The sequence below is a fragment of the Chaetodon auriga genome, chromosome 16 (genome assembly GCF_051107435.1).
Source record: "Chaetodon auriga isolate fChaAug3 chromosome 16, fChaAug3.hap1, whole genome shotgun sequence".
NCBI classification, from domain to species: Eukaryota; Metazoa; Chordata; class Actinopteri; order Chaetodontiformes; family Chaetodontidae; genus Chaetodon; species Chaetodon auriga.
Genome location: NC_135089.1, coordinates 22,751,915 through 22,777,216, shown reverse-complemented (window position 1 = coordinate 22,777,216; position 25,302 = coordinate 22,751,915). Strand labels below are relative to the sequence as shown.

Sequence of the window (25,302 nt, the reverse complement as noted above, 5' to 3'; positions counted from 1 at the left end):
TCGTTATCTCCCTCCTCCTCATTGTTCTTCAGTTTCTTCGACATCTTCATTTTCTCCTTCTCCTCACCCAACCCCACCCCCCTTCATTTTAACCTTCCTCACCTATCCCTTTCCCTGTTCCTTCCAAGCAACATACAATGAGGCAAACTCTGTTTATACCCTGAGAACTATGCTGAGTCACACAAATACATGAACAGACTGTCATCTCTGTTGCAAAACAAACACACATTCTACAACTCCCACTGCCACACTTAAGCCATCTTCAATCATCCCAGTCTTCCCAGCATTCCCCTCCTCAAACTCATAACCACAGCCCAACCCCCCACCCTGTCATTAACTATAGCCATTAAGGTGAAAAATACCTGGATTTTGTGATAAGAGGAACAGAGACAGATAGTGACGAGAGTGGCATGAGAGAGGAGGAGTGAAGGAAAGCAAAGGACAAGAGAAAAGGAAATCTAATTGTCCATTTCTGCAAGGACATTAAAAGGTATGAAATATATTTGGTAAATTAAAATCAATATTTTCAATTTCTCTAGACAGTTGTTTGCCTAATTCACCCCCACATTCTTTTAATTACAAAATGGCTTTGTATTGATTTACCATTGTTTCACCCTTCAAGCACCCAAAATGCCATTGGGGCATGTGTGTATTATGCTTATAACTTCACATGGCTTGTCAGGCATCTTCTGTAGTATTAATATGTTCTATTATATCCCATTAATAGGTTATGATTACAGCCATTCAGGATAGAGGCCAGGATCTGTTTATGTGGTTAATTGGTTCAGATGTTTTCATAGTAAGCAGTTTAAAATTCACAAGGCAGTGTTGAGGAATAACCACATTACTGCAACAAGTTTCTTTGTCAACTGTCAAAACTCTTTCAAATTAAAAAAAAAAAAGAGAGAGTCAGATTTTGTTAACTGACTATAAACCCTACTCCTGAAAATCCTCTCCTTCTTTGGATTTAGAAATGCAGAGGTGGCCAAGAGCAATTGGTCTTGAGACAGAGACTGCCAACTGATTTTTTTTTTTTTTTTTTTTACCAAAGTCCAGTCAACTAGAAATTATTTTTATACTTCTAAGGTAAGATAACATAAGATAGAGAGAATATAAGGTCATTCTTTATTAATCTCACAGCAGGCAAATTTGCAGTGTTATAGCAGCAAAGGGGATAGTGTAATAAGAAGGAGCATGATTTAAAAAAAAAAAAAAAAAAAAACACGGCAAGATATGACACTTTGATGCTTAAATAAACAATATTATAACTAAGCAAGTCAATGATTGAGTCTATATTATTGTATATAGGGAATACTGATATTGCACAGTTTAGTATGCATTGATTTTGCACTCAAATTTGTTAGTTTTCAGTGTATTTGGTCGAGCGAGCAGTGTGGATTGTAAAGTCTGACAGCTGCAGGAAGGAAGGACCTGCAGTATCTCTTCTTCACTCTCTGTAAAGCAGTCTGTCACTGATGGAGCTGCTCAGTGCTGTCAGTGTCATGCATGGGGTGGGACATGTTCTCCATCAGGAATGATAGCTTTGCCACCATCCTCCTTTCTCCCACCACCTCCACTGGATCAAGGGGGCATCCCAGGACAGAGCTGGCCTTCTTAATCAGCCTGTTGAGTCTCTTTCTGTCAGCAGTTGAGATGCTGTTGCCCTGAGCGGACCACTCCATACAAGATGGCTGGTGTCACCACAGAGTCAAAAAAGGTCCTCAGGAGTGCCCCCTGCACTTCAAAAGACCTGAGCCTCCTCAGCAAATACAGTCTGCTCTGCCCTTTCTTATATAGTGCATTCGTAGTGTCAGTCCAGTCCAGTTTATTATTCACATGAACACCCAAGTACTTGTAGGATTCCACCACCTCGATTTCTGTTTCCCTGAATGTTCACTGGTGTAAGAGAAGAGTGTTTGCACCAACTACAGGATTGAATTGACTTTGACTTGACCTATTGGACTTGAGATTTGTACAAACAGACCCTCCGGTCTGGCACTAACCCAGACACATGATTTATGTATTTTTTTCCACCACTATATATAGGTGCAGTCATAGTAAATATGGACAGCCCCTCTTTGTAACGAATAGATTTAGGACCCAATCACTGTACCACCAGAACAAGGGTATAGCTTGTAGCAACTTTAATATTAATACTATACTATTAAAGTTGCTACAATAGTCTCTCAATGGAATACAGGTACTCTTGAAATCTTTGGTGAACCAAGCATCAAATAGTCAGGAGATCTAACCAGAGGCCAGCAGCGAAGGTGAAACCACTCTGGAGGTCTGGCAAGTGGTCTGGCAGGTGGCTGTAGATAAAGGTGAAGTCTCTCTTGAGGTCTAGCAGGCAGCCAATGAAGGAGGAACCTCTTGAGATTGGCTGGGAGGTCAGCAACGAAGGCAAAACCCTTCCAGGGGTCTGGCAGGTGACCCATGAAGATGGAACCTCTAAGGAGGACAGGCAGGAGTATGCTGAAAGCTGAACCTCTTAGGAGGATGGGTAGGAGGTCGACGAAAGTAAAACCCCTCCGGAGACCAGTGGCGAAGGCAGAACACACCCTGGAAGCCGGACAGGAGGTCGGCTCCAGAGGCAGAGCCCCTCTGGAGGGGCCAGCAGCAAAGGCGGAGTCACTGTGGAGACTGTTGGCAAAGGCAAAACATTTTTGGAGGCTGGCGGCAAGGGCAGAGCCCCTCTGGGGACCGTCGGTGAAGGCGAAACCCCTTTGAAGGCCGTGCTAGAGGCCAACAATTGGCCAGCTTCATCAGGATGGCTGCTGCTCTGGCTCAGAAGATGGCTGCAGGACAGGAACTGGAGATGGCTGCAGCTCTGGCTCAGGGGATCGCTGCAGCACAGTGGCGCTGGGGGCACATCTGGACCTGAGTGAGAGTGGGAGAGTAGTTTAAATGCTAGACTGATTGGGAATTAATCTCAGGTGTGTGATCAGGTGAGTGGGCAGGTGGGCATGGCTGGCAGGGGAGTGAAAGTGTAAAAGTACTGACTGGGCATGTGAACAGATGAAGGAAAATGGCAGCAGGTAAGAGACTCAATATACTGTGACACTCTGCCTGTTTAGTGAGTCCTAAGTTGCTGTCTATCTGTATATGCCAAGCAGTCCTTTCCATTTAAGCAGAGTGGGGTAGTGTTGGGCAGAGTCATCAGTGTGACTTTGAGGGTAGCCAGGCCACTCAGTGCTAAAATCAAGGTGACAAAAGATGAATAGGAACAATTACCAGCTTCACTCCTCTCCTTGTCTCTCTTTGAGAAACTCTTATCCTTTGGCTTAAACCTTCCATTTTTCATCAGGTCAATGAATGATTCACTGTTTCTATTAGCATTTTATTAGATCTCCTTTTTGAAGAGATGTATAATTAGGGTTGGAAATGGCACCTCGATCTCCTTCTCAACCTTCACTCACCCCAGCTCTCAAATTAAGCTTTGTGTCAGTCGTCCTCCATTAAGATTAATGATAAGTTAATAACAATACCACTGCAATAGCTCCACTCCACTGCCACTCTCTCTCTTTATTCTCTCCTTCTCCTTACCTTTTTTCCACAACGGTATATGGGGGAATACTTTATACATTCTCTCCAGGATTCAAATGCTCATGTTAATTATTAAGTTAAAAATTAAGTGTACAGCTTTTTGTGATATATGTCAGAGATGGTGGGCATCATTTTCTGTTGTCTATCTCCAGTACCAGGGTTTCCCTATCCAGCAGCCAGTGCAGCAGCAGCATACAGAGGAGGCCACCTTCGAGGTCGAGGACGAACCGTGTACAACACATTCAGGGCGGCTGCTCCACCTCCCCACATTCCAGCTTACGGAGGGTGAGCATCCATTCTCTTGTCCTGTTGCCATTTCTCCCTCTTTTTTCCCCTTTATCCAATGGCAAGTCCTGCATCTCTGTGCTCAGAGTCAGCAGAGCGGTGCATGCCAGCCTCACCTCACAGCAATAACACACTCCCCCACTTCCACAGCATGCTGAATCAACCAATAGGCATGCTCCAAGACATGAGCCTTGCACGGACTCATGGGAAATGACTGTCAATTTGGCCTTGTACTGTGGTGTCATCGAGAGAGGCTGTGTTCATGGTGGAATGGGAGGTCCTCCACTTAAATTTAACCTGGAATTTACCCAGTTGCCGAAAAAGAGAGAGAGAGAGAGAGAGAGAGAGAGAGAGAGAGAGAGACGAAAAAAAAAAAAAAAACATCCTCCCAGACCCAGCAGCAGCTCTGGCTGACTGTCTATGGCCAAATGATCTGCAGATGAGCCAAGCAGAGCTGCGTATTATGGGCAGTCAGATCCGATTTGCCATTACTGTTAGTTCTTTTTATTTATTTTGCTCTTTATGACTGCAAGCAAATAGACACCAAGCAGGCTGGCTCGGAGTCTATCCAAGGGTTTAAAATTTTTCCTTTTCTTAGTCATACTAGTTAAGTTTCAATCCAAATGAAGTGCAAATTATTACATAATTTCTAAAAAGACTGCAAAAGAAAATGTGATTTTTTTGAGATTTTATCCACTAGTGTTATATATTAATAGTATTATAACAGTAATAAAGATTGTATTTTAATATTATTAAAATATCAAATATTTTTGTTAAAAATGTTACAATTTAAATTTTCAATTTTATTTATATAGTGCCAAATCACAACAAAAGTTGTTTCATGACACTTTCCATATAGAGCTGGCCTAGACCATATTCTTTAATGTACATATATCCAACAGTTCTCTCATTAGCAAGCACCTGATGACAGTAGTAAGGAAAAAGAGAAAAAACAGCCGCAGTGGGTGTCAGTTAGGGCCACAGCCGTAGGTGCAACCTTGATCCACAATCCAGACGCAGCCACAGTCGATGGAAAAGACTCCGGGGAAGAAGCCAAATTAGTAACATGCAATAATAAGACATGAATGTGCACAGATGAAGAGGGAGAAAAGGAGAAAGGAGCTCAGTGTAGCAAGTCCCTCTGCAATCTAACCCCTAAATTCCACTGGGCACAGCTGCATTGCATTCTGATTGCAGCTGTTACACCACTCAAGCAACGACTCCGTTAGTAGTGTAGTAAAACATTCATTTACTGCTTAAAAAGCAAGTGTCTGCAGTTTTCATGTGCAAGCACAGCAACGAGGTAAACACACACACACTCTCTTTTTTGGATTCTAACTGTACTGAACACTTGAACTTCTCATGTATTGTCTGTAATCTCATACTCTGCCACCTAATGGTGAGTATGGTACATGGAGCTTAATTGTTAACCAGAAATAAACACAATATTGAACCAATAGATTAGGGCGTAATTTACAAAATTGTATTAGCCTTACAACTGCCACATTCCTCCCCTGCAAAATGAATGTTGTCCTCAACATTAGTAATTATCTGAAGTGCAATATGAACATAACACTTATGCTAATATATGTAACACATAATTACAACATTAAACATTCCTTGTAAGACAAACATTTTGTTCAATGGCAATATCTTCTGAAACATATATATGGTGTTAAGTGTATTTCAATAGGTTTTACCCTTACAGTAAACTACTACTGCATACCATGTGATCTCATCACACTCAGCTCTACAGTAGCGATCGCTATGGCATTAAACCGCTTGTCCAGCATAATTAAGAGCGGTTGTTACAATAGTACATTATACTGTCACTCTGAAACAAAACAGTTGTCACTTCATCATTTTCTAAGGAGACTTCGGATGACTTACAAACACATTCCATATACATTGTTTCAGTGCCTTGACAGACCTGTTAACAGACAGTCTTATGATAATATCCTCCAGGAACTTCAGACAGGTATACCAGATGTGTTCCCCACATCTGTGGAGTTGGCCAGGGCATACCATATTGTCCATATACTGGTGTCACCGTGTTCACATACAGTGGGCTGTTGTGAAACCCCACCACAGGACAAACAAGTTGACCTGATTCATAAGTCAGTCTCTCTTTAGGTTGTCTGTCTCTCTGTGACCTGCGTGCCTGTGTTTCAAACTCTTCTGGCTCCTGATTACAGGGCAGGTCTGCAGGCTGAATAGTTTGTTCTAGCTCCTGAGTGTCATTTCCAGGAGTGTCATTGTCCACATACATGCTCTGGGGTCCCCTCTCTGCTTTCCTCTGCTTCAGCACTAACTTCAGGCTACTGGAGGAGTGCGTGGAGGTACTACATTTTGTTCCTGAGGTTAATAGTGGTGTCTTAGCCTGTGGGCCCAGTAAAGTTCCTCCTTGTCTGAGCTCTCTATCTGATTTTATGCTTCTTTTAATCTCAGTGTCTCTCCTTCTTTGTCAACTATTGGGTCTCTACCTTGCCATAGTGCACTGGGCTGGTTCCACCAGTGACAAAGCATTGCGCAGCATCAACATGTTACAGTGAAGAACTCTGTCTCTCCCTGTGCCTCATTCAGCCTTTACATCATAAACTGGGTTGTTTTCTCCCTTATGAGAGACAACAACATGTATTTGATCTTCCCAGTATGAGCGCAACTTCCCAGGTCCTTAGCCTTCTGACATGTTCCTCACAAGGACCCTATCACCTAGAGAAAGCATGTGGAGATGTGTCTCTGTTCATCATAATATTTCTTTTCTCAAAGAAACTCCTTCTGATAGTTTTGGATGCAATATCATATGCTTCTGTCATTTGCTGCTGCCAATTCTGAGCGTATTCCTGATATGAGTGGCATCCTTCCTCCTCCTTTGTCCGAAAGATCAAATCGGATGGGAATTTCTTCCAAAAAGCAAATGGAAAGGAAAGTAACATGTTGCTTCAGTGGTTGTGCAGTTACAAGCATGTACAACCTTCCTTCACATAGACACTCCAGTTTCCCTTTTTCTCCTCATCAGCATTGATAACAATGTAAGATTAAACCTTCCCACTGGGTTCCCTTGTGGATGGTAGGGCGTTATTTTTGAGTTTGCAATGCCAGTGATACACTGCCTGGCCAAATAAATAAATAAATAAATAAATAAATAAATAAATAAATAAATGTTGCCTCCTGGATTTAACTAAGCAAATAGGTAAGAGCCTCCTATAGGATAATTATTGCATGGGCGATTATCTTGGTATGGTTGTGGAAAAGATGTTAGTCTGTTTGAGAAGGGTCAAATCATTGGCATGCATCAAGCAGAGAAAACATCTAAGGTGATTGCAGAAACTACTAAAATTGGGTTAAGAACTATTCAACGCATTATTAAAAACTGGAAGGATAGTGGGGAATCATCTTCTTCGAGGAAGAAATGTGGTCAGAAAAAAAATCCTGATTTTTCGTGATCGGTGATCACTTAAATGTTTGGTGAAATCAAATTGTAGAAAAACAACAGTAGAACTTAGGGCTATGTTTAGTAGTGAAACTAAGAGCACTTCCACACACACAATGCAAAGGGAACTCAAAGGATTGGGACTGAACAGCTGTGTAGCCTTCAGAAAACCACTAATCAGTGAGGCTAATTGGAAAAAAAGGCTTCAATTTGCTAGGGAGCATAAAGATTGGACTTTGCCATGGAAGAAGGTCATGTGGTCTGATGAGTCCAGATTTACACTGTTCCAGAGTGATGGGGGCATCAGGATAAGAAAAGAGGCAGATGAAGTGATGCACCCATCATGCCTAGTGCCTACTGTACAAGCCTGTGAGAGCAGTGCTATGATCTGAAGTCGCTGCAGTTGGTCAGGTCAGCAACATTTTGCAACATTACGTGCCCAAAGAATGAGGTCAATTGACTACCTGAATATGACTATGTTATTCCATCAATGGATTTTTTTCTTCCCTGATGGCACAGGCATATTCCAAGATGACAATGCCAGGATTCATCGGGCTCACACTGTGAAAGAGTGGTTCAGGGAGCATGAGACATCATTTTCACACATGGATTGGCCACAACAGAGTCCAGACCTTAACCCCATTGAGAATCTTTGGGATGTGCTGGAGAAGGCTTTGCACAGTGGTCCGACTCACCCATCATCAATACATCATCATCATCAGATCTTGGTGAAAAATTAATGCAAGCCTGGACGGAAATAAATTCAACGAAATCTTAGAGTGTGTGACCTTTTTTTTTTTGGATGGTGACTTTATTTTTGGCTGGGCAGTGTATTTTGTAATTGTCTGGACAACTGGTTCTCAAATTCTTTGCCTTGGTTTTCAAATTTCATGGCAAAATCATTAACAATTTTCTCTGCTGCAATCTTTGCTGATTTGTTGCAGGTTGGGTAGGCTTGGACAAATTTAGTGAAGTTGTCAATGACCACTAAATTACACTCATACCCTCCTGTGCTTTTTTCAAGGTGAAGATAATATAGAATATAGAAATATCTTGAATGGTAACTGTTGCAGGTACGTGACACATGGGGGCTCTGCTTTGCTCTGCAAGGATTTTCCGAATGTTACATTTACAGACAAAATGCAATGTCTTTTTGTATTCCTGGTCAATAAAACCTGAGCCTGGCAAGATGTAAAAACCATTCTACCCCAATGTGACCTAGTTCAAGCCAGTTCTTTGTACTGCTCTTGAAGCACAACTTGGGTACAGGTTGCTGTTTTGCACTTCAACAGACCCTCTTGAGAAATGTAGTCTTTGCCATTCATGCAACAGTTGCTTCATTTTTGTTGTTTGTGCGTTGATGGTCCTTTTTCCTGTTTTTTCTCCCGGCTTTTTCAGTTCAAGTACCTGGTAGGGTCTTGCAACTGTGCTGAATAACTTGTACTGACCTACTTTTATGTCTGGTTGGTTATCTGCAGCTATTCCTTGGACATGTGGGCTGCAGGTAATAGCTGAGATCAAGTCCACTTCATACTGTTTTTGTGTTTCAGTGGCACTGAATATTGTACCTAGCGCTACGGGGTGTGTATGAGTGTACTGCTCTGTGCACTCACTCATGAAAGACTCCATGTTCACAGGTGTGCGGGACAGGAAGTGAGCATCTGTGTTGCTTTTTCCTGGACAACATTTCAGAGTTATGTTGAAATCAACCTGCTCAGACACCCAGCGATGTCCTGTCACATTGTTTGGCTGTACTTAACACATAAGTTAAAGAATTGTTGTCACTATATACTGTCACAGAAGGGACATAAAACAAATACTCTCTAAATCTGTCTGTGACAGCCCATTTGAGTGCCAAAAACTTCCTTAGGGAAGCTTGAGTTTTAACTTGTAACCTGTAATTTTTTTCTGCTGATGTCAATGTTTGTGAGCCGTAACGTATTACTATGAGCTTCCCTTCTTGTTTCTGATATAAGACTGCCCCAAATCCCTCTTCTGAGGCGTCAATATGCAGAATGAGTGGATCCTCAAATTGCAGGTAAGCCATTACAGGTGGCTTAATCAGTGTGTCAACTAGATAGTTCAAAGCTTTCTGGCGAGTATCAGTCCACACTATTCTCTGGTGTGGGGGAGACTCATACTGACTGACAGTTGAGCTTTGATGCAGGATCTGTGGCTGCATCAACCGAGAGCAGGTCCCACAAGCACTTTGAATGACATGTAAACTTCTGCACATAATTTCTGTAAAACCCCAGTAAAACTAGAAGTTTACGTGGTTTTTTAATGTTTGTAGGTGGTTTGAACAGGTCAATTTTAACTGGCCTCAGCTCAATTCCCCAAGCTTGCTGATGTTTGAGAACTGATCTCACATCCTCAACATGCTGTGAAAATGTTTTATTGTTAACTAACACATGATCAAACTATGGAATGCATATTTTGCCTCTGAGAAGTTGCAGGCCCTCTTCCATACTATGCTAAAAAGCTGAGGTTGCGTTTGAGAGGCCAAATGTAATTCTGTTCCATTTGTACATGTTGCGGTTCGGGTAGGAATTGGACTCAATAGCAGACACACAGACAGGGAATTAAGGTAAATAGGAGTTTATTAAAATGTTCAAGGCAGTAGCTTGTAGCAGGGAGATCCATTGAACAGCAAGTGAGGCATGTGGTAAGAGATGATTCACAGTTCCAAGTTATGCTGGAGCGCACAGCGCTCAGGTGGAGTGCGTACTTGTGTGGCAAGCACATGGTGATGGAGGCACAGGTAAAGCAAGGTGGTGGTAGAGGATTGGAGACTTGAGGCAGGTGGAGGCGAGAGGCTGGGCGGTGTGGTGGCAGAGGTGCTGGGGCTGGAGATCGATGCAGGTGAACACACTGATCCAAGATAAAGGAAAATGACACAGATGATTAAACACTGGAGAAAATCACAATCAACGATAGCTAAAGCTAGAAACACTTGTAACTGGCAGACAGTACCACTCAGTAGCGGAAACAATCTGATGATGAGTCTTCAGCAATCCACAGTCTTTATACTGTGCCGATTAAGATGAATTCCAGCTCCAAAGTTGGAGCCAGCTCCCCACCACCTGGAAAACCACGCCCAGCCTCAGTCAAAAAAGGGAGACCCGGGGAGCAGTGATGTCAGCATAGGAAGTTTTAACATAACAGAGGAAACGCTGTCTTGAATTAAAAAGAAATGAAATGAAATGAGGAAACACAGGAGATAAATTTGAAATGTTAAAGCAATAATAATAATAATAATAATAATAATAATAATAATAATAAAACAAAGAAATAAAATTGAACAACATTTATATATGTATGTGTATATATTGATTTTGTTATATATATATATATATATATATATACACACACACACACACACACATATATACATACATATATATATATACACACACACATATGTATATATATACACATATGTGTGTGTGTATATATATATATACATATATATGCACGCATATATATATATGTGTGTGTGTGTGTGTGTGTATATATATATATATATACACACACATACATATACATACATATATACGTGTATATATGTGTGTGTGTGTGTGCATATATATATATATATATATATATATATATATATATATATATATGCACACACACACACATATATATATATATACATACACGTGTATATATATATATACATACATACACGTATATATATATATATAAAATAGAATTTAAAAAAATGGAAAAAAAACAACCTAAAATTGATAAAATTAAAAATTTTGTTAAAAGCCAGACTAAAAAGTTGGGTCTTAAGTTTGCTTTTAAAAGTATCAATATTACATGTTGCCCTCAGATCTTCAGACAGACTATTCCATAAATGGGGGGCATAGTAATAAAAAAAAAATGCCTCACCGTATGTTTTGGTTAAAAAGCCACTTCCAGAGGACCTGAGGGCTCTGCTGGGTTCATATGGTAAAAGCAAGTTAGATAAATAAGAAGGAGCAAGACCATTAAGAGTTTTATAAATCAATAAAAGAATTTAAAAATCAATTCTAAAACACACAGGAAGCCAATGCAGAGACTTTAAAATCGGTGTACTATGATCTCTCTCTCTGGATTTTGTCAGCATTCAAGTGGCTGAGTTTTGAAGTAATTGTTTTTGGAAAATACTCTTTTTAGGGAGACCAGCTGGGAGATAACTTTCTCAAGCATGTCAGCATCGACCAGGACAAATCTCTCCAGTGTTTCCTCATTTAAAAGCGCAGATTCTGAAAAATTAAATTGCATCGACTGACAGTGTAAAAGATCAGATCTAATAGTATCTATTTTGCTTCTGAAGTGGACTGCAAGATCTTCACATGAAAGGTTTAGTTCAAGAGGTTGGTTAAAAAAAACAGTTAATTAAATGGTCAGTGGTTGAAAAAATGACTCTTGGATTTTTGTGATTGTTACTGATTAATTTTGAAAAATGTTCTTTTCTTGCATTTTTAACCACCTTGTTGTAGATGGTCAACTGTTCATGAAAAATTTGAAAATGAACTGTTAGTTTGTTTTTCCTCCATTTTCTCTCTGCTATTCTGCAGTTTCTCTTCAATTTTATTATGTCTCTGTTTCGCCAGGGAGGTTTTGAGTTTGTTGTTATCTTTTTAAGTTCTACTGGTACCACTATGTCAAGTGCTGACTTGAGTTTACTGTTAAAATTATCAACAATAAAATCACAAGAAGAAGGTAAAATCTCTGGAGGAATATCATGTAAAATATCAATAAAACTTGCAGCCACTTCAGATGTAAGATTGCGTTTCCTTACAGTATGTTCTGTAATTTCCTGTTGCTTAAAATCATTTGCCTTAAAAAAGACACAGAAATGATCTGATGAGCCCACATCCACAACAGAGGAAATCTGTACTGACAGGCCATGTGTTATGACCAGGTTTAATACATGTCCTCTGTTGTGGGTGGGCGGTGTAACATGTTGGATAAAATTCATGCAGTTAATTAAGTTTAAAAAATCTAAACTCAAAGTGTCTGATTTATTATCCACATGAATATTAAAATCACCTAAAATAATAATCCTGTTATATTTAGCATGTATAATCGAGAGGAGTTCTGAGAATAAAAGAGGTGCATCGTTTGGGTGGTCTGTAGATTGTCAAACATAGTGGGGGAGGGCTGCTAAAAAGAAAAGAGTGATATTCAAAAGAAATGTATTCACCAAATAAAATGTTCTTAAAACCATGTGCTGCTAAAAGAATTGTGGCTGTCCCTCCTCCTCTTCTACCATTTCTAATAGAATATGAAAAATCATAATGGAGGGGATGAAGCTTCAATGAGGGTTGCAGTTCCATCAGTGCCAAGCCAACATGCCATCAAGATTTTTCTCTAAAATAAGGTCATTTATAAGAAAGGTCTTATTTGAAAGATATCGCACATTCAAAAGTGCCATATTCAGTGACCTTTGCGATGTTTGGGGAGGAACAGCAGTTATTGAGAATATGGCCAGAGGAAATTTCTTTTGTTGTGGTATTTCATGTTTTCTCTGGTGATAATAATGACAGGGATAGATGAATTGTTGGAGAAGTCTGAGGGTCCCAGTCCTGTAATGGAACTAAAATAATAGTGACTTGGACCTGGGGGACATCAATCACTGACGGGCTGGTCAGTAGGTGTGGGTTTGCAGCGAGGAGAGGTGGACGACGTGTGTGTGCTGGATGCCGTATGTCAAATTAGAGATGGCTGATGAGCAGAGATGAACTGATGGCTGCTGGATCTGTTCAGGTGCAGTCCGTCTGCCCCCAAAAGGTGCCTCCTCTCCCAGAAGGCATCAAAGTTGCCTATGAGGCCCATATTGTGGGATCTACAGGCAGTGGAAAGCCAAGTGTTCAGGCTGAGCAGCCTGCTGAAGCTGCCGACTCCTCAGCCACAGGTGGGGATGGGGCCAGAGATAAAGACACCTAAGTGAAACTATTTGAGTGTGTTGAAAATGCGAATGAAGTCCCACTTTAGAAATTCAGACTACTGTTTGGAGATATCATTCGTACCTGCATGGATGATGATTCTGTCGGCCTCCGGATAAGATCTCCTGATGTCTGGAATTTCCCCGTTATGTCCATAACAGTGGCACCTGGGAATGACAGCGTGAGTGCCCCCCTCATTCGCATGTTCCTCACCATGGAATCGCCAATGATGATGGTGGTTGGAGGGGCCGTCAGCTGGCGAGTAGGGGGGCATGTGGTTGTCTTCCTGGCAGGATCCCACTTTGTGATAGAAAGACTCTTCCGCCGGTTCTTATGGAGTTGTGCTGTGATGGACCATGATGGACTCTTCTGCTGGTTGTTATGGAGCTGCGCTGAGTGGACCCGGGGAGCAGTGATGTCAGCTGGTTCAAGTGCATACCTGGGTGATGACTGCAGGGGGTTTGGGTTGGAGCCTTTTGGGAGCTGTTCCAGCTTGTCCAGATTGTCAAACCTGTTGCTCAATTCAAGTGCACAGGGAGGCAAGCATTTAGATGGTGGTCAAAAATAAAACCCACTGTGCTTACCGTGAGTTAAGTCTCTTCACTGTCCATAGATAGCCAAGTTTTTGTGGTCGGTCCAGACCAGAAAGGGGTGTGCTGCGCCCTCCAGCCAGCGCCGCCACACCTAAGGTGCCAAAACCACCGCCAACAGCTCTCGGTTTCCCACGTTGTAGTTCTGTTCTGTGGAGGACAAACATCAAGAAAAGAAATCACAGGGGTGAATCTTGTTTGTCATGGGGCTACATTGGGACAAAATGGCTCCTATCCCAGACTCTGATGCATCCACCTCCACAATGAATTGGTGGTCAGTCTCAGTGAAGGTGCATGGGAGCCTGCATGAATGAGTCCTTTTAACAGACAAACACATGCTCTGCCTCCGGGGTCCAAAGAAAGGGATTGTATACTGAGGTCAGTTCTGTGAGAGGAGCTGCCACCTTACTGTAATTCTGAATGAAGCGTCTGCAAAAGTAAGCGAACTCCAGGAAGCACTGTAGTTGTCTCTGGGAGGTAGGGATGGGCCACTCGATACCTGCTCTTATTTTGGTGGGATCCAGTTGAAGCTGCCCCTCTGGTGGCAGTAGGTGGTGGTGGTAGAGGGTTGGAGGCTTGAGGCAGGTGGGGGTGAGAAGCTGGGCAGCATGGTGGCAGAGGCGCTGGGGCTGGAGATCGATGTAGGTGAACACACTGATCCAAGATCAGAAAAGACAGGTGATCCTGGAGACAGACACTGGAGAAAATCACAATCAACGATAGCCAAAGCAAGAAACACTGGTAACTGGCAGACAATAGCACTCAGTAGCGGAAACAATCTGGCAACGAGTTTTCAGCAATTCACAGTCTTTATACTGTGCTGATTAAGATGAGTTCCAGCTGAGTAGGAGCTAGCTCCCAGCCACCTGGAAAACCACACCCAGCTTCTGCCTAAAAAGGAAGCACGGGAAAACCAGCCCCACACCTCTCCACAAAACATAATGACAGGAGTTCTTCCAAACCACCACAATCCAGACCCCATGGGGTCCTGAAAGCTGTGCATTTCTTGGCGTCCTCACTGATGTTACCTTGATGGTAAGTTTTGCCTTGGTCAAACACAGTGAATCAAGTGTTTCCACCAAGACCATCAAGTATCTCCTAAATGCGTGGTATGGGGTGCCTATCTGGGATTGTCTTTTGTTAAGGCCCCTGTAGTCAATGCAAAGTCTTAGACTTCCATCTCTTTTTCTCACACAAACCACTGCAGCTGCAAATGCAGAGGTGGATTTGCGAATGAAACCTTTGTTCAGCAAGTCCTATTAGTGGTTCTTCATTGGCAGTATGGCATTATAAGTCTTAGCTACTGGAGCATCATCACTTAGTGTGCATATTTAGGTTTTGAATGTGGCCCACCTCACCTGGGCGCCTGGCACTAGACTCTTCCTTCAACATTTGTTTTACCACGGCTTGTTGTTCACTGGTCAGGTGTTCCAGGTTTACAGGTGGATCGCACAGTCTGTCCTGCAGATCACTCTGAGGCTTTTCTATTGTGGCATTAGGTGTAGCCTGAGTGTGTTCAACCAGCACAGCATTAACCTGGTGTTCCACTGAGGACACCAAGTAACAGTCTGTTATTTTCTGTATGCTCCCAGTTTTACCTGGAATCGTGATGACATGGTGCATTGTGTTGCTCACATATATTCACTCTATGAGAAGAGCAGGAAATGTTGACCTGCTGACGGGTAATTTTGAGTTCCTCGCCCAATGACAGGTTTTCCTCAGGTTCAAAAAGCATTTCAGCGTTCACTTTAAGATCTGTTTGGACAAGGCAACTAATGCACTTTGTCTGTCCCCCTGGAACTACCACAGTGGTCCTACCTGTTTTGACTGGGTAAGTAACATCTTCATCTGTAGCAACTTGAATGATGCTTAGAAGTGCTTCTGCCTTTCCTGACCCTAGTTTCAGAGAGTTTCTGAGCAGGGATACTCTGTCACTAGGCTGGGCCTGATCTTCCCTGCCTCTCAGTATCTCCTCAATGGCATTGAACCCGATTATGGGTCTTTGTATTACTACCTTATCATATTATTACCTTGCTCACTAGCACTGGAACTAGTATCTCATCAGACCCTGCTGTTTTAGTCTTTGGGTCATACAGACTGAGGTCAACTTTGACCAGCCCCTGAAATGGGATTTCTGAGCTGTTGGCAGCTCTCCAGTCTATGCCTTACTCATGATGGACACCTGTGCTATGTTCATTACGAGCGCCCCCTGTACAGGGGGCAAGCATGAGATGCATGCAGCTCAGATGATCAATGGTCACACTAGGAAGCACCAATCCTAACTTGTACCATACCAGAATAAGGGGAGAAACTCAGCTAAAAGCCTCTACCAAGCATTGCCACCCAAACGAAACATAATTCATACCGCAATAAATTATATGGGCATATAATGAAAACACAAAAATAGTGTATGTCCAATTTAGAGCGTCTGCTGTGTTCACCTGACTGCTGCGCCTGACTGCTGTAACTGTGCAGTTAGTTTTACTTCGCCGTCTCATTTACACTTGAATAGGCAGAGCGCCCACAGAGGCTCACAGAGGACCCTGCTGAGCATCCCAGGGTGTTACTTTACTGTTTTATTTGCATTTCGTCCTTTTATGAGAGCGAAGAACAATAGCAAGCAGAAAAAAGGCTGCAACAGAGAAGATTCTCCGTGAGCCTGCAAAAGATAACGGTACTCCGTTCAGATGCACTTAGATGAGCGCCTGTGTGAAAACATCCGTAAAACTGCTCAGGTTCATTATGTTGGCATGTACTTTTGCACAGTTACTCATCAGATATCACTTTACTAATTTGTAGATGAATTTGGCTACCATCACATGATTCAAAGGTGGTTTTCACTCAAAATAATGTTTGTTTTTTTTTTTTTTTTAGGCAGAGATAAAAATTAAAAATTTCTACTGTGTTCAAGATGAATTTGCTCTGACACAGTAACACATATCTTGATTCTGAGACGTCTGTAGTAATCTCATAGGTGTTAGCTTTCTTTTGAGACCAAGATTATATATACAGCCCTTGTAGTTGTGAAGATATACTCTATTTATTTTGGGTAGGTCATTTTGGATAGGAGGTGGACAAAATAGGCCTGGTATTGAAGAGTTAAACCAGACAAGACACTTCTTGCCTTACAACTGTGCAACTCGTTTGTGTTTCATCAGAGCAGTACGTAATGGCAAGGGTTTGTCTATATGTTCTGAGTTTGGCTTCTCGGGTCCTTAATGGTGATGGGCAGGCTGTCCTTTTGTTGGCACCTGCTTTATGGGTGAGCTTGCAAGGTCTTGTGGTAAATTCACATTCGAGTTTAAGTCACTTTGGGACTTTGGGCTTGAGGTCATGGCACGTCTTACAGTCACAACCTCTGCCAGTTTCCCTGCTGTTTCAGTTTTTTGCCTGCTCTGCTCCCCTTTGCTCAAAGTGTTTCACTGCCACAATTAAAACAGTGGTTGCAGTCAGTCTTGTCATGCTACAGTCTTTCTTTCATGCTCGGCACTTTGTACCAGTACTGTGACTTGGCCCGTGAGCTCCCTGATTGCTGCGTTGCTCTCCTCTATTTTTGTAAATAGGGGGTTTTCTTTGGTTGGTTTGGTTTGCTAGGTTTAGCTGAGACTTGGGTTGTTGGAGGATTGTTTTCATCCTCTCTCCCCTTCACTAACTTCAGATTTGCTCTCTGAGCAATCTTGTTTGTGGCTTTAATCTTTAAGACATGCTCATTTTCATTATACTGAGCAGTCTGCATATTTTGCAGCAGTAGTTCATCACTGCTGTTCTCATCTTGCAAACGCATTCTCATCTCTGCTCTTAAGTTGTCATTTGAAAAACCTGTCATGATAGACTGAAAGCACTGACTCTGGACTGGCTCTTTATTAAATCTCAAGCCGGACTGGGCCCACTCAGATACAAACAGGACTTTTTGGCAGAGATCAAGTACATGGACAAGAAGATCGAAAGGCGTTTCTCCAGGTCCCTGGACAGCTTTTGTTAGTTGTTTGTACATTACAGTTCATCACTGCCTCCACAATGTCATTTTTAGGATAGCCTTGTGCTTTTTTTGAGTCGTCCGTCGAGAGGCGATAATCTCAGGGACCTCCAAATCATTACACCACTCAAGCAACAACGGTGTTAGCAGTCTTAGCAGTATAGAAAAACATTCATTTATTGCTTCAACGGAAAGACTCTGCAAAGTTTTCATGTGCACACACTGTCTCTTTTGGGCTCCAACACTGGAACTTGAACTTCTCAAGTACCGTCTGTAATACCATACTCTAAGTGGATACTCTGCCATCAAGTCATAAGTATGGTACATGAAGCTTAATTGTTAACCAGAAATAAACATTATATTGAACCAATAGACTTAGGCATAACTTACAAAATAATATTATCCTTACAACTGCCACACGGCCATTCTAGACAATATTTGCAGTTCCACCAGGCATGCCGCAGTGTGTTTCGGAACCATCCCAGAAGCAGTTCTCCACTATGATCTGTGGAGAATATGCAGCTAGGCTGTTTTTGATGGACAACGCATCAAGCTGCAGAGAGCACACAGGCACAAGAACAGCATAGAGAATTCGGTCAATTTTCAGAATAAAACACCCTGTGCAAACTCCTCCCCTGTCTGTGGCTCAGGAGGTAGAGCAGTTGTCCACTAATCAATGGTTCGACTGGAAGATGGTTCCACAGGAGAGGAGCTCGATAGCGGAAGGCTCTGGCTCCCATTCAGCCTTTTGAGGCTTCAGGAATGTCAAGTAAATCTGTATTCTTGACACGCAGTGTTCTACTGGGGTAATAAGGTATTCTGAGCTCTTTAAGATATGATGTTGCCTGGCCATTTAGAGCTTTGTAAATAAGGAAAAGGATCTGAAATTCTATTCTATATTTTAGAAGGAGCCAATGTAGAGAGGCTAATATGGGAGAAATATGATATCTTCTACTAGTTTTTGTCAGAACACATGCCACAGCATTCTGGGTTAGCTTGAGAGTCTTCAGCAATTTAGTATTGCAGCCTGATAGGAAGGAATTGCAATAATCCAGCCTGGAAGTAACAAAGGCCTGACTTTTGCAATGTTACATGGGTGAAAAAGGCAGTCTTTAAAATTTGTTTTACGCTAGAGTTGAAGGACATATCATGATCAATGATAACTCCAAAGTTCCTTAAGATAGTGCTGGAGGGTAGGGTAATGTCATCCAGAGTAGCTTTACCATTAGAAGGTGTTTAGGGTGAAGTATTATAACTTCTATGTTCAGAAAGTTGCTGGTCTTTATTTCCTTAAGACACGCTTGGAGCTTAGTTAACTGAGTAGTTTCATCTAGCTTCATTGACAAATATAAATGGGTATCATCTGCTTGCCAATGACAATTTATGGTGTGAATCAGTACCAGTTCAGGGCAGGACATGACAAGTTTTGTCTCTAATAATTTAAATAATTTAATTTTTCCTTAAAGATGCTCATGAAGTCATTACTACTTAGGGCTTTGTCAGCCTGGCTACAATGCTGAAAATAAACCTCGGGTTGTTCTTATTTTCCTCGGTTCACAATGAGTCATAGGCTGCCCTACCATTGTGGAGGGGCGTCCTATATGTTTTAAGACAATCTTACCAGACTAAACGAAATTTTTCCTACTGGTGGAATGCCATTTCAGTTTGGGAAGGACTGAATTCTACTCCAAGGAGGCCTCTGCTACATTGAGATAAGGCATTGAATTAAAAGCTGAACCTCCTTCAATTCACCTACAGCACTATCAGTTAGACATCTAGTGTAGGATTTTTGCACAATGGTGTGTCGTAGAGTAACAGGAATTCAAAAGTTGTTAAATAATCCTTTTAAATATTCAATTTCGATGCCATATCTCAGAACATGAAGCAGTACTAAGGCTATCATTATCAATGTCAACATGAATGTTAAAATTACCTTCAAAAATTACTTTATCTGTTTTGAGGACTAATAAAAACTTAATAAAAACTCACTGATCAGATCAGATAAAAATTCTGAATATGGAGTAGGAGCATGGTACGCTATAACAAATAAAACTGGCTGTAGGGTTCTCAAGGTTTGGTGTGAAACAAAGCTTTCAAATGCATTAATGAATTAAGTTAAGGGTTGAAAATGGTCGAAAGACAAAGAGGAAGGAGAAATATTCTCTAAGTGCTGAATGACAGTGAGTTAATGGGACGCTACTGATTAGATCGTGCTGGGATAATGTTTGTGGTCAATCTCATTCGAGATGTGCTCACATCTCCCACCCAACACAATAACACCATAATACCAGAAATCACAACACTAAGATATTTGTCAACAGGACAAATATAGCAGTGCCGTAGTGATGACTTGGGTCTGTCACAATGTTCCATCAGCACAGTGATCACACAAACAATTACAGCATTTTCACAGCTGCATAATGTGGCAAAGTTCATCTCATTTCCACTGAATGTCTGCACCTTGCAGGCTCACAAAAGGGCATTCATGAACATAATGGGCTTCCACAGTGTTGTTGGAGGAATTGATGGGAAAGTTATGTTTATGGTAGAGTTATGTCAATCAATGCAGCTATTTATAAAAGCTGGCCAACAATCATGTAAATTGATGAAAGCTGAGGCATTTCCCGCCATTAATAGGCCTACAAAATAGATCACATACTAAAATTACCAGCATTGTAACAAACATAAAGCAAATAAATACAACTATCAGCATGTGAAGAGGTTACTGCACAAGTAGACCTGTGTTTTCAAATTTTTTGTAGGCTATTTGTCAAGTATAGATTATAATTTATACAACAGAGATCTTCATTACATAAACAACATTCATAATTCCGCTATGTCTTAATAGAGACTAACATCTATGATTAGGCCTATCGATTTCACTGTCCATTATCATTAAGAATGTTACGTCTTTTTATTAACCAATCACACCATTTTAAATGTGTCATACCTAGCAGTGGGATCAACCACACATTCTCAATAAGGTAAACATTTCAGTACCTTCCCACTCTGAGAATTTTCCTAAATCGCTCCTTGCTAGAATTGTTTAGGCTAAATTAGAAGCTTTCTGAAAGGACTCTCAGAATGTGAATACGACCCCTGACGTGTAAGAGTGCACATTTAATTCTCCTATCTTTTTGTACCATTGCAGTGGTGGTGTTCATTTTTATTAGTTTTTTTTCACTTATAAATCGTCTTCTATTTAATTTATATTGAGCTAATTTATGTGGTCAGGGGATAGATGCAGTCTCGATGGGGTTTTGGGTGGGTAACTGATCTAATGAAAGCACAGAGAAGCATGTAGGACTGGAGCTTAAAGTTGCAACAATTTTACCTCAGCACCGACATGTGTTTTATGTTTTGTTGCTTCAAGAAAAACAACATAGATGGTCTAAAAAGATAGTTCTTTTTTTGTTTGTTTGTTTCATTACATTTAAAATAAAAGTGCACTAATTAAATAAGTTGCACTAATAAAGTAAGAATAATATATTATAACCACTGTTCCACAAATAACATTGCATACAATTTCACACACAATTGAGATCTGAGTTGATTTTCCATTTCCATTTAGAAAAATCCACAAATAAATATGGATGCTCCATTACTTCCCCTCACTCTCTCTGACTAGACAGGCAAATCAATGGAGCAAGAGTTCTATTACAAGGGAAATATCACTATCTATAGGTCTGCTACAATGCCATAGGTTGTTGTCAGTTGTTGTCATTTGTCATTTAACCAAGCTTGCCAGCAAGCTAGCTAGCTAACTAGCTTATTCACTATGGGCATAACAACATTTTTCATGAAGAGTCAAACTCCATCCATAGCCACCATCGACACTGTGGATCCACCATACGCTGATGCTGCCGCCATCAGCCAGTGAATCACAGACATGGGAGAAAGAGAAAGTGAGAAAAGATGAGCAGAGGTGCCGAGAGCAGATGTACTCTAAGATAACAACTTGTGTGTGTGTGTGTGTGTGTGTGTGTGTGTGTGTGTGTGTATATATATATATATTTGGCATTTTAAAGATAAATTCTTAAGAGTGGAGTTGAGAGTTAGAGACCAGAGAGTGATCAGGAGTCGATCAAATAATAGTACATGCTCACGTTGTTCATTTTACTTTGACAAAAGTCAAAAGAAAACTGTTCTTCTTTTGATTTACAATTAGAGAAATTCAGGTTTTTATGGCATAGATTCATATGAAGCAGATTTGTCAGTTTGTTATTCTGCAGGGCTGTGCGTTTGCTTTTTTCACACATAGCACTGGTGCTACAGAGGTTGAGCATTTTGTAGCTTGGGCCAAAAACATTGTAGCACAAATATACAATGTTGTTTACCATCTCTAGAAATAGCCACAAATAGTGAGTTCATCACTTAGTCATTTGATTGGAAAAGAACATTAATGCTGCATACAGGGCACAATCCAAACCTTAACATGAAATATTTTTAGATAAACAGTTTCTTTATTTGTCCATAATGGTAATCTGCAAGGACATAACACCCGTTGCTATACAAAACATCCATATGTTACACTTGAAATGAGCAGGACAAATCTCAGTAAATTTAAATCAACATATACACAATATCATATTCCTATTGTTCATACATGAATACATGTCTGGCATTTGTAACAAACTAACCCATTTGAAAATTGGTAGAACATTCAGCGAGTTATGACTATTTCATTTGCGGACAGACCTTCTGCCTTAATAGAAGTACATGTATTAGGAGGGGTGGATTCCCTGTGCCAATATGGTGGCCGTTCCCTCGGAATTGTGGGCCTTGGACTTATGGACTCTCTGTAGCAGGGGACAGTTTTAAAGTGCATGATAGACTACAGCTACCAAATAGAACAGCAATGCGCCATTGTTTCACCTCACACACAAACAAGCACATAAACTCTCGGGTCAGACAGTGGCTCTGGCTACATCATGTCTTCATTTTTGAATGGCGTTTTAAAACAAATCTCCAATCCAGATGAAAGTCTGTCTCACACATGTATTGCACAGCTGTACTGCACGGATGTTCTACAGTTATTTCATTTATTGTACATTCTTATTTTTTTGTGGCATGTACAACATATAATATGTCGCTATATATATATATATATATAAATATATGCTACTGATTATGAGGACTTTATCGTATAACATAGTATAATCAAAATTAGTAATGCTGTTAATATCAAATTCCTACCCTACCTATGTTTTTTTTAACTTGGCTCTGGTTTCAGAATGATTAAGTTCAGTAAACAATTAGATACAAAATAGGATGTACAGGATGATTTTTTCCAGGGCAACTATCTTGTTTTTCCTATCCCAAATGGCTTGAAAAACATAGCTGCCACAAATGAGGAAAAAAAAAAAACTCCCTGGGGAGCATTCCCCCAGACCCCCAAGGTTTGGGCTGAATGTTGAATGTTACAATGTCTGACTCAGCCTCTTTTCTAAAGGCTTTCAAATGGAGGAATAAGTATTTTCACCCACTAGTAACACTGTCACTGTGAGCATCTCTAGCAGCAATGAAACCAGAAATATAGGTGTTTGGGTGAACACTTGGACATGGCATTGACAAAGAGATATATGCTACAGATTGTACTTTCATTAATGCTTCTGCACCACTTAATTGCCCTGGTGGCAGTCAGATGGTGAATTATTAATGTGGACCGTGATGTATTTTTATTAAAACTGTCTCGAGTGGCCATTAGCCGGCTGAATAAATCCTGTGTCACAGCTAGGAAACCAAGTTTGCACCAAGTTACACCCTATAATATCAGTAAGCTGATATGTTCAAGTAGCTTTGCTGCAGTTTGCTGCACAGATTTTTGTTTTAATGAGTTAAACAACTCTCCGGGCTTCCTTGACATTTGAGCAGTTATTGAATGACAGAGATAGCACAAAGGGTGTGAAACCAGTCTTTTAGCAGGTGAAATTTTGAAACTTGGTCCTCTGAGGAGCTCTTCATGTTAAATGGAACTCCATCATAATGCAGTGGTTTATTGGAAGCTAAATAACGAGTGTTGTCTCTCTCTCTCTCTCTCTCTCTCACACACACACACACACACACACACACAAACATGCACAGACTGCACAGAGAGGGCGGGTTTTAATCTCAGCACTAATGCGAGCAGTGCTTTCATATCAGTAGACAAGGGATTCCACTGCAGATCAGGACATGAGTGGAGAAACACACACAGTAGTGAAATTATCATCAGATATCTTTGCCATGCACTGTTTCAGCAACCTTACTGCCAGCGGTCAGTGTTAAAATGAGGCACTGTGGGTGTTTAAAGATACACCCCTGGTTTTTCTTTTTTTCTGTGTCCTCAACTATCGATTTTTTTTCAACTATTTTTTAAAACTTTGACTTCACAAATGAAGGTCAGTTGACTCATTATGGTTTGTACAACTGAAGATAGTTGTGTAATAACATTGCTGATGTAATAGTGATGTCATCAGCATTATCACAGTTTGGGCTTGCAGACTAAACATTATACTATTATACATTTTATAATAAATAGGTACACAGATTCTAACATGCTGTGTCACAGGAAGTGTAGGTGTTTTTTGGAGTTTGGTCAAGAGATTAAAGCCATGATACCTTGGCTTCTATTGTTAATTTTTTTTTTTTTCTCTTGCAAACCCTTCATCTAACAGATGCACAATACTCCTTTAACCATTAAAGCCATTAGAATAAATAAGGAATAAAGTCACTACTTTAAGGACCTCTAACACAGAAGTACTCAGTAATAAATCCACACAAAGTCATAGATGTCCATCTGAGTTTGTCCATACGTCTCTAGACATTATAGCAATTATCATACAGCAATACATTGGGTGCTACATAAACACACTGCCTTCTGCAAAAGCTGGAACAGATTTAACTATTTCATGGTAGGTTTCTGTCATTTAGTTTTTCTGTCTGGTCTTCTCACTGGTCGGAAATACGGGGAGCTTGGTTGAATTGTATCTTGTTGGTTACCTGGATAACTGGTTTCACAAATCTGGTTACCAGTGAGCTTCGTTCCCAATATTGGAAGTTATAAATAATTAGTATCCTTTTCTTCTGTAGTATGTTTAGATTTTTTTCTATTATGAATATGAAAAGGTTTAAAATAACCTATCTATCTATCTATCTATCTATCTATCTATCTATCTATCTATCTATCTATCTATGTAGTTAATACCTGATGAGGTCTATCTGATCATTTGTTCTAAATAATGGGAAGCTTGGAACGGGGGGGGGGGGGGGGGGGGGGGGGGTACTTTACTTTTTAGTTACTTTTTAGACTTTATTTTAAATTGTGCTTTAAACTGTACTGTACTTAAACTGTCCATTTCAGGATGCTTGAGCAGTGTTGACTTTTTCCCAGTGAGCTATTTGTCTGTGGACTGACTGTTGGTAGATTTTGATCTAATGCTCTGAAGCAGGTTAGTTGTACAGCATAGGTTACCATGACCATCTACCCAAATCAAAAAATTAACTAAATAGATTGTTAATTAAGTGAATATGTTTTTGTTGTTGGGTTATTAA

The 25,302-nt window shown here is 40.7% G+C and overlaps 1 protein-coding gene across 12 annotated transcripts in view; it reads left to right on the top strand.

Annotated features, from left to right (window-relative positions):
- The window catches only part of rbfox1 (RNA binding fox-1 homolog 1), a 460,574-nt gene that overhangs the window by 404,265 nt on the left and 31,007 nt on the right, over positions 1-25,302 (top strand). For all 12 annotated transcript variants that reach the window (XM_076751986.1, XM_076751987.1, XM_076751995.1 and 9 more), the window contains one exon: positions 3,699-3,831. In XM_076751986.1, the coding sequence (XP_076608101.1) occupies positions 3,699-3,831 (133 nt within the window). The remainder of the gene's footprint in view (positions 1-3,698; positions 3,832-25,302) is intronic.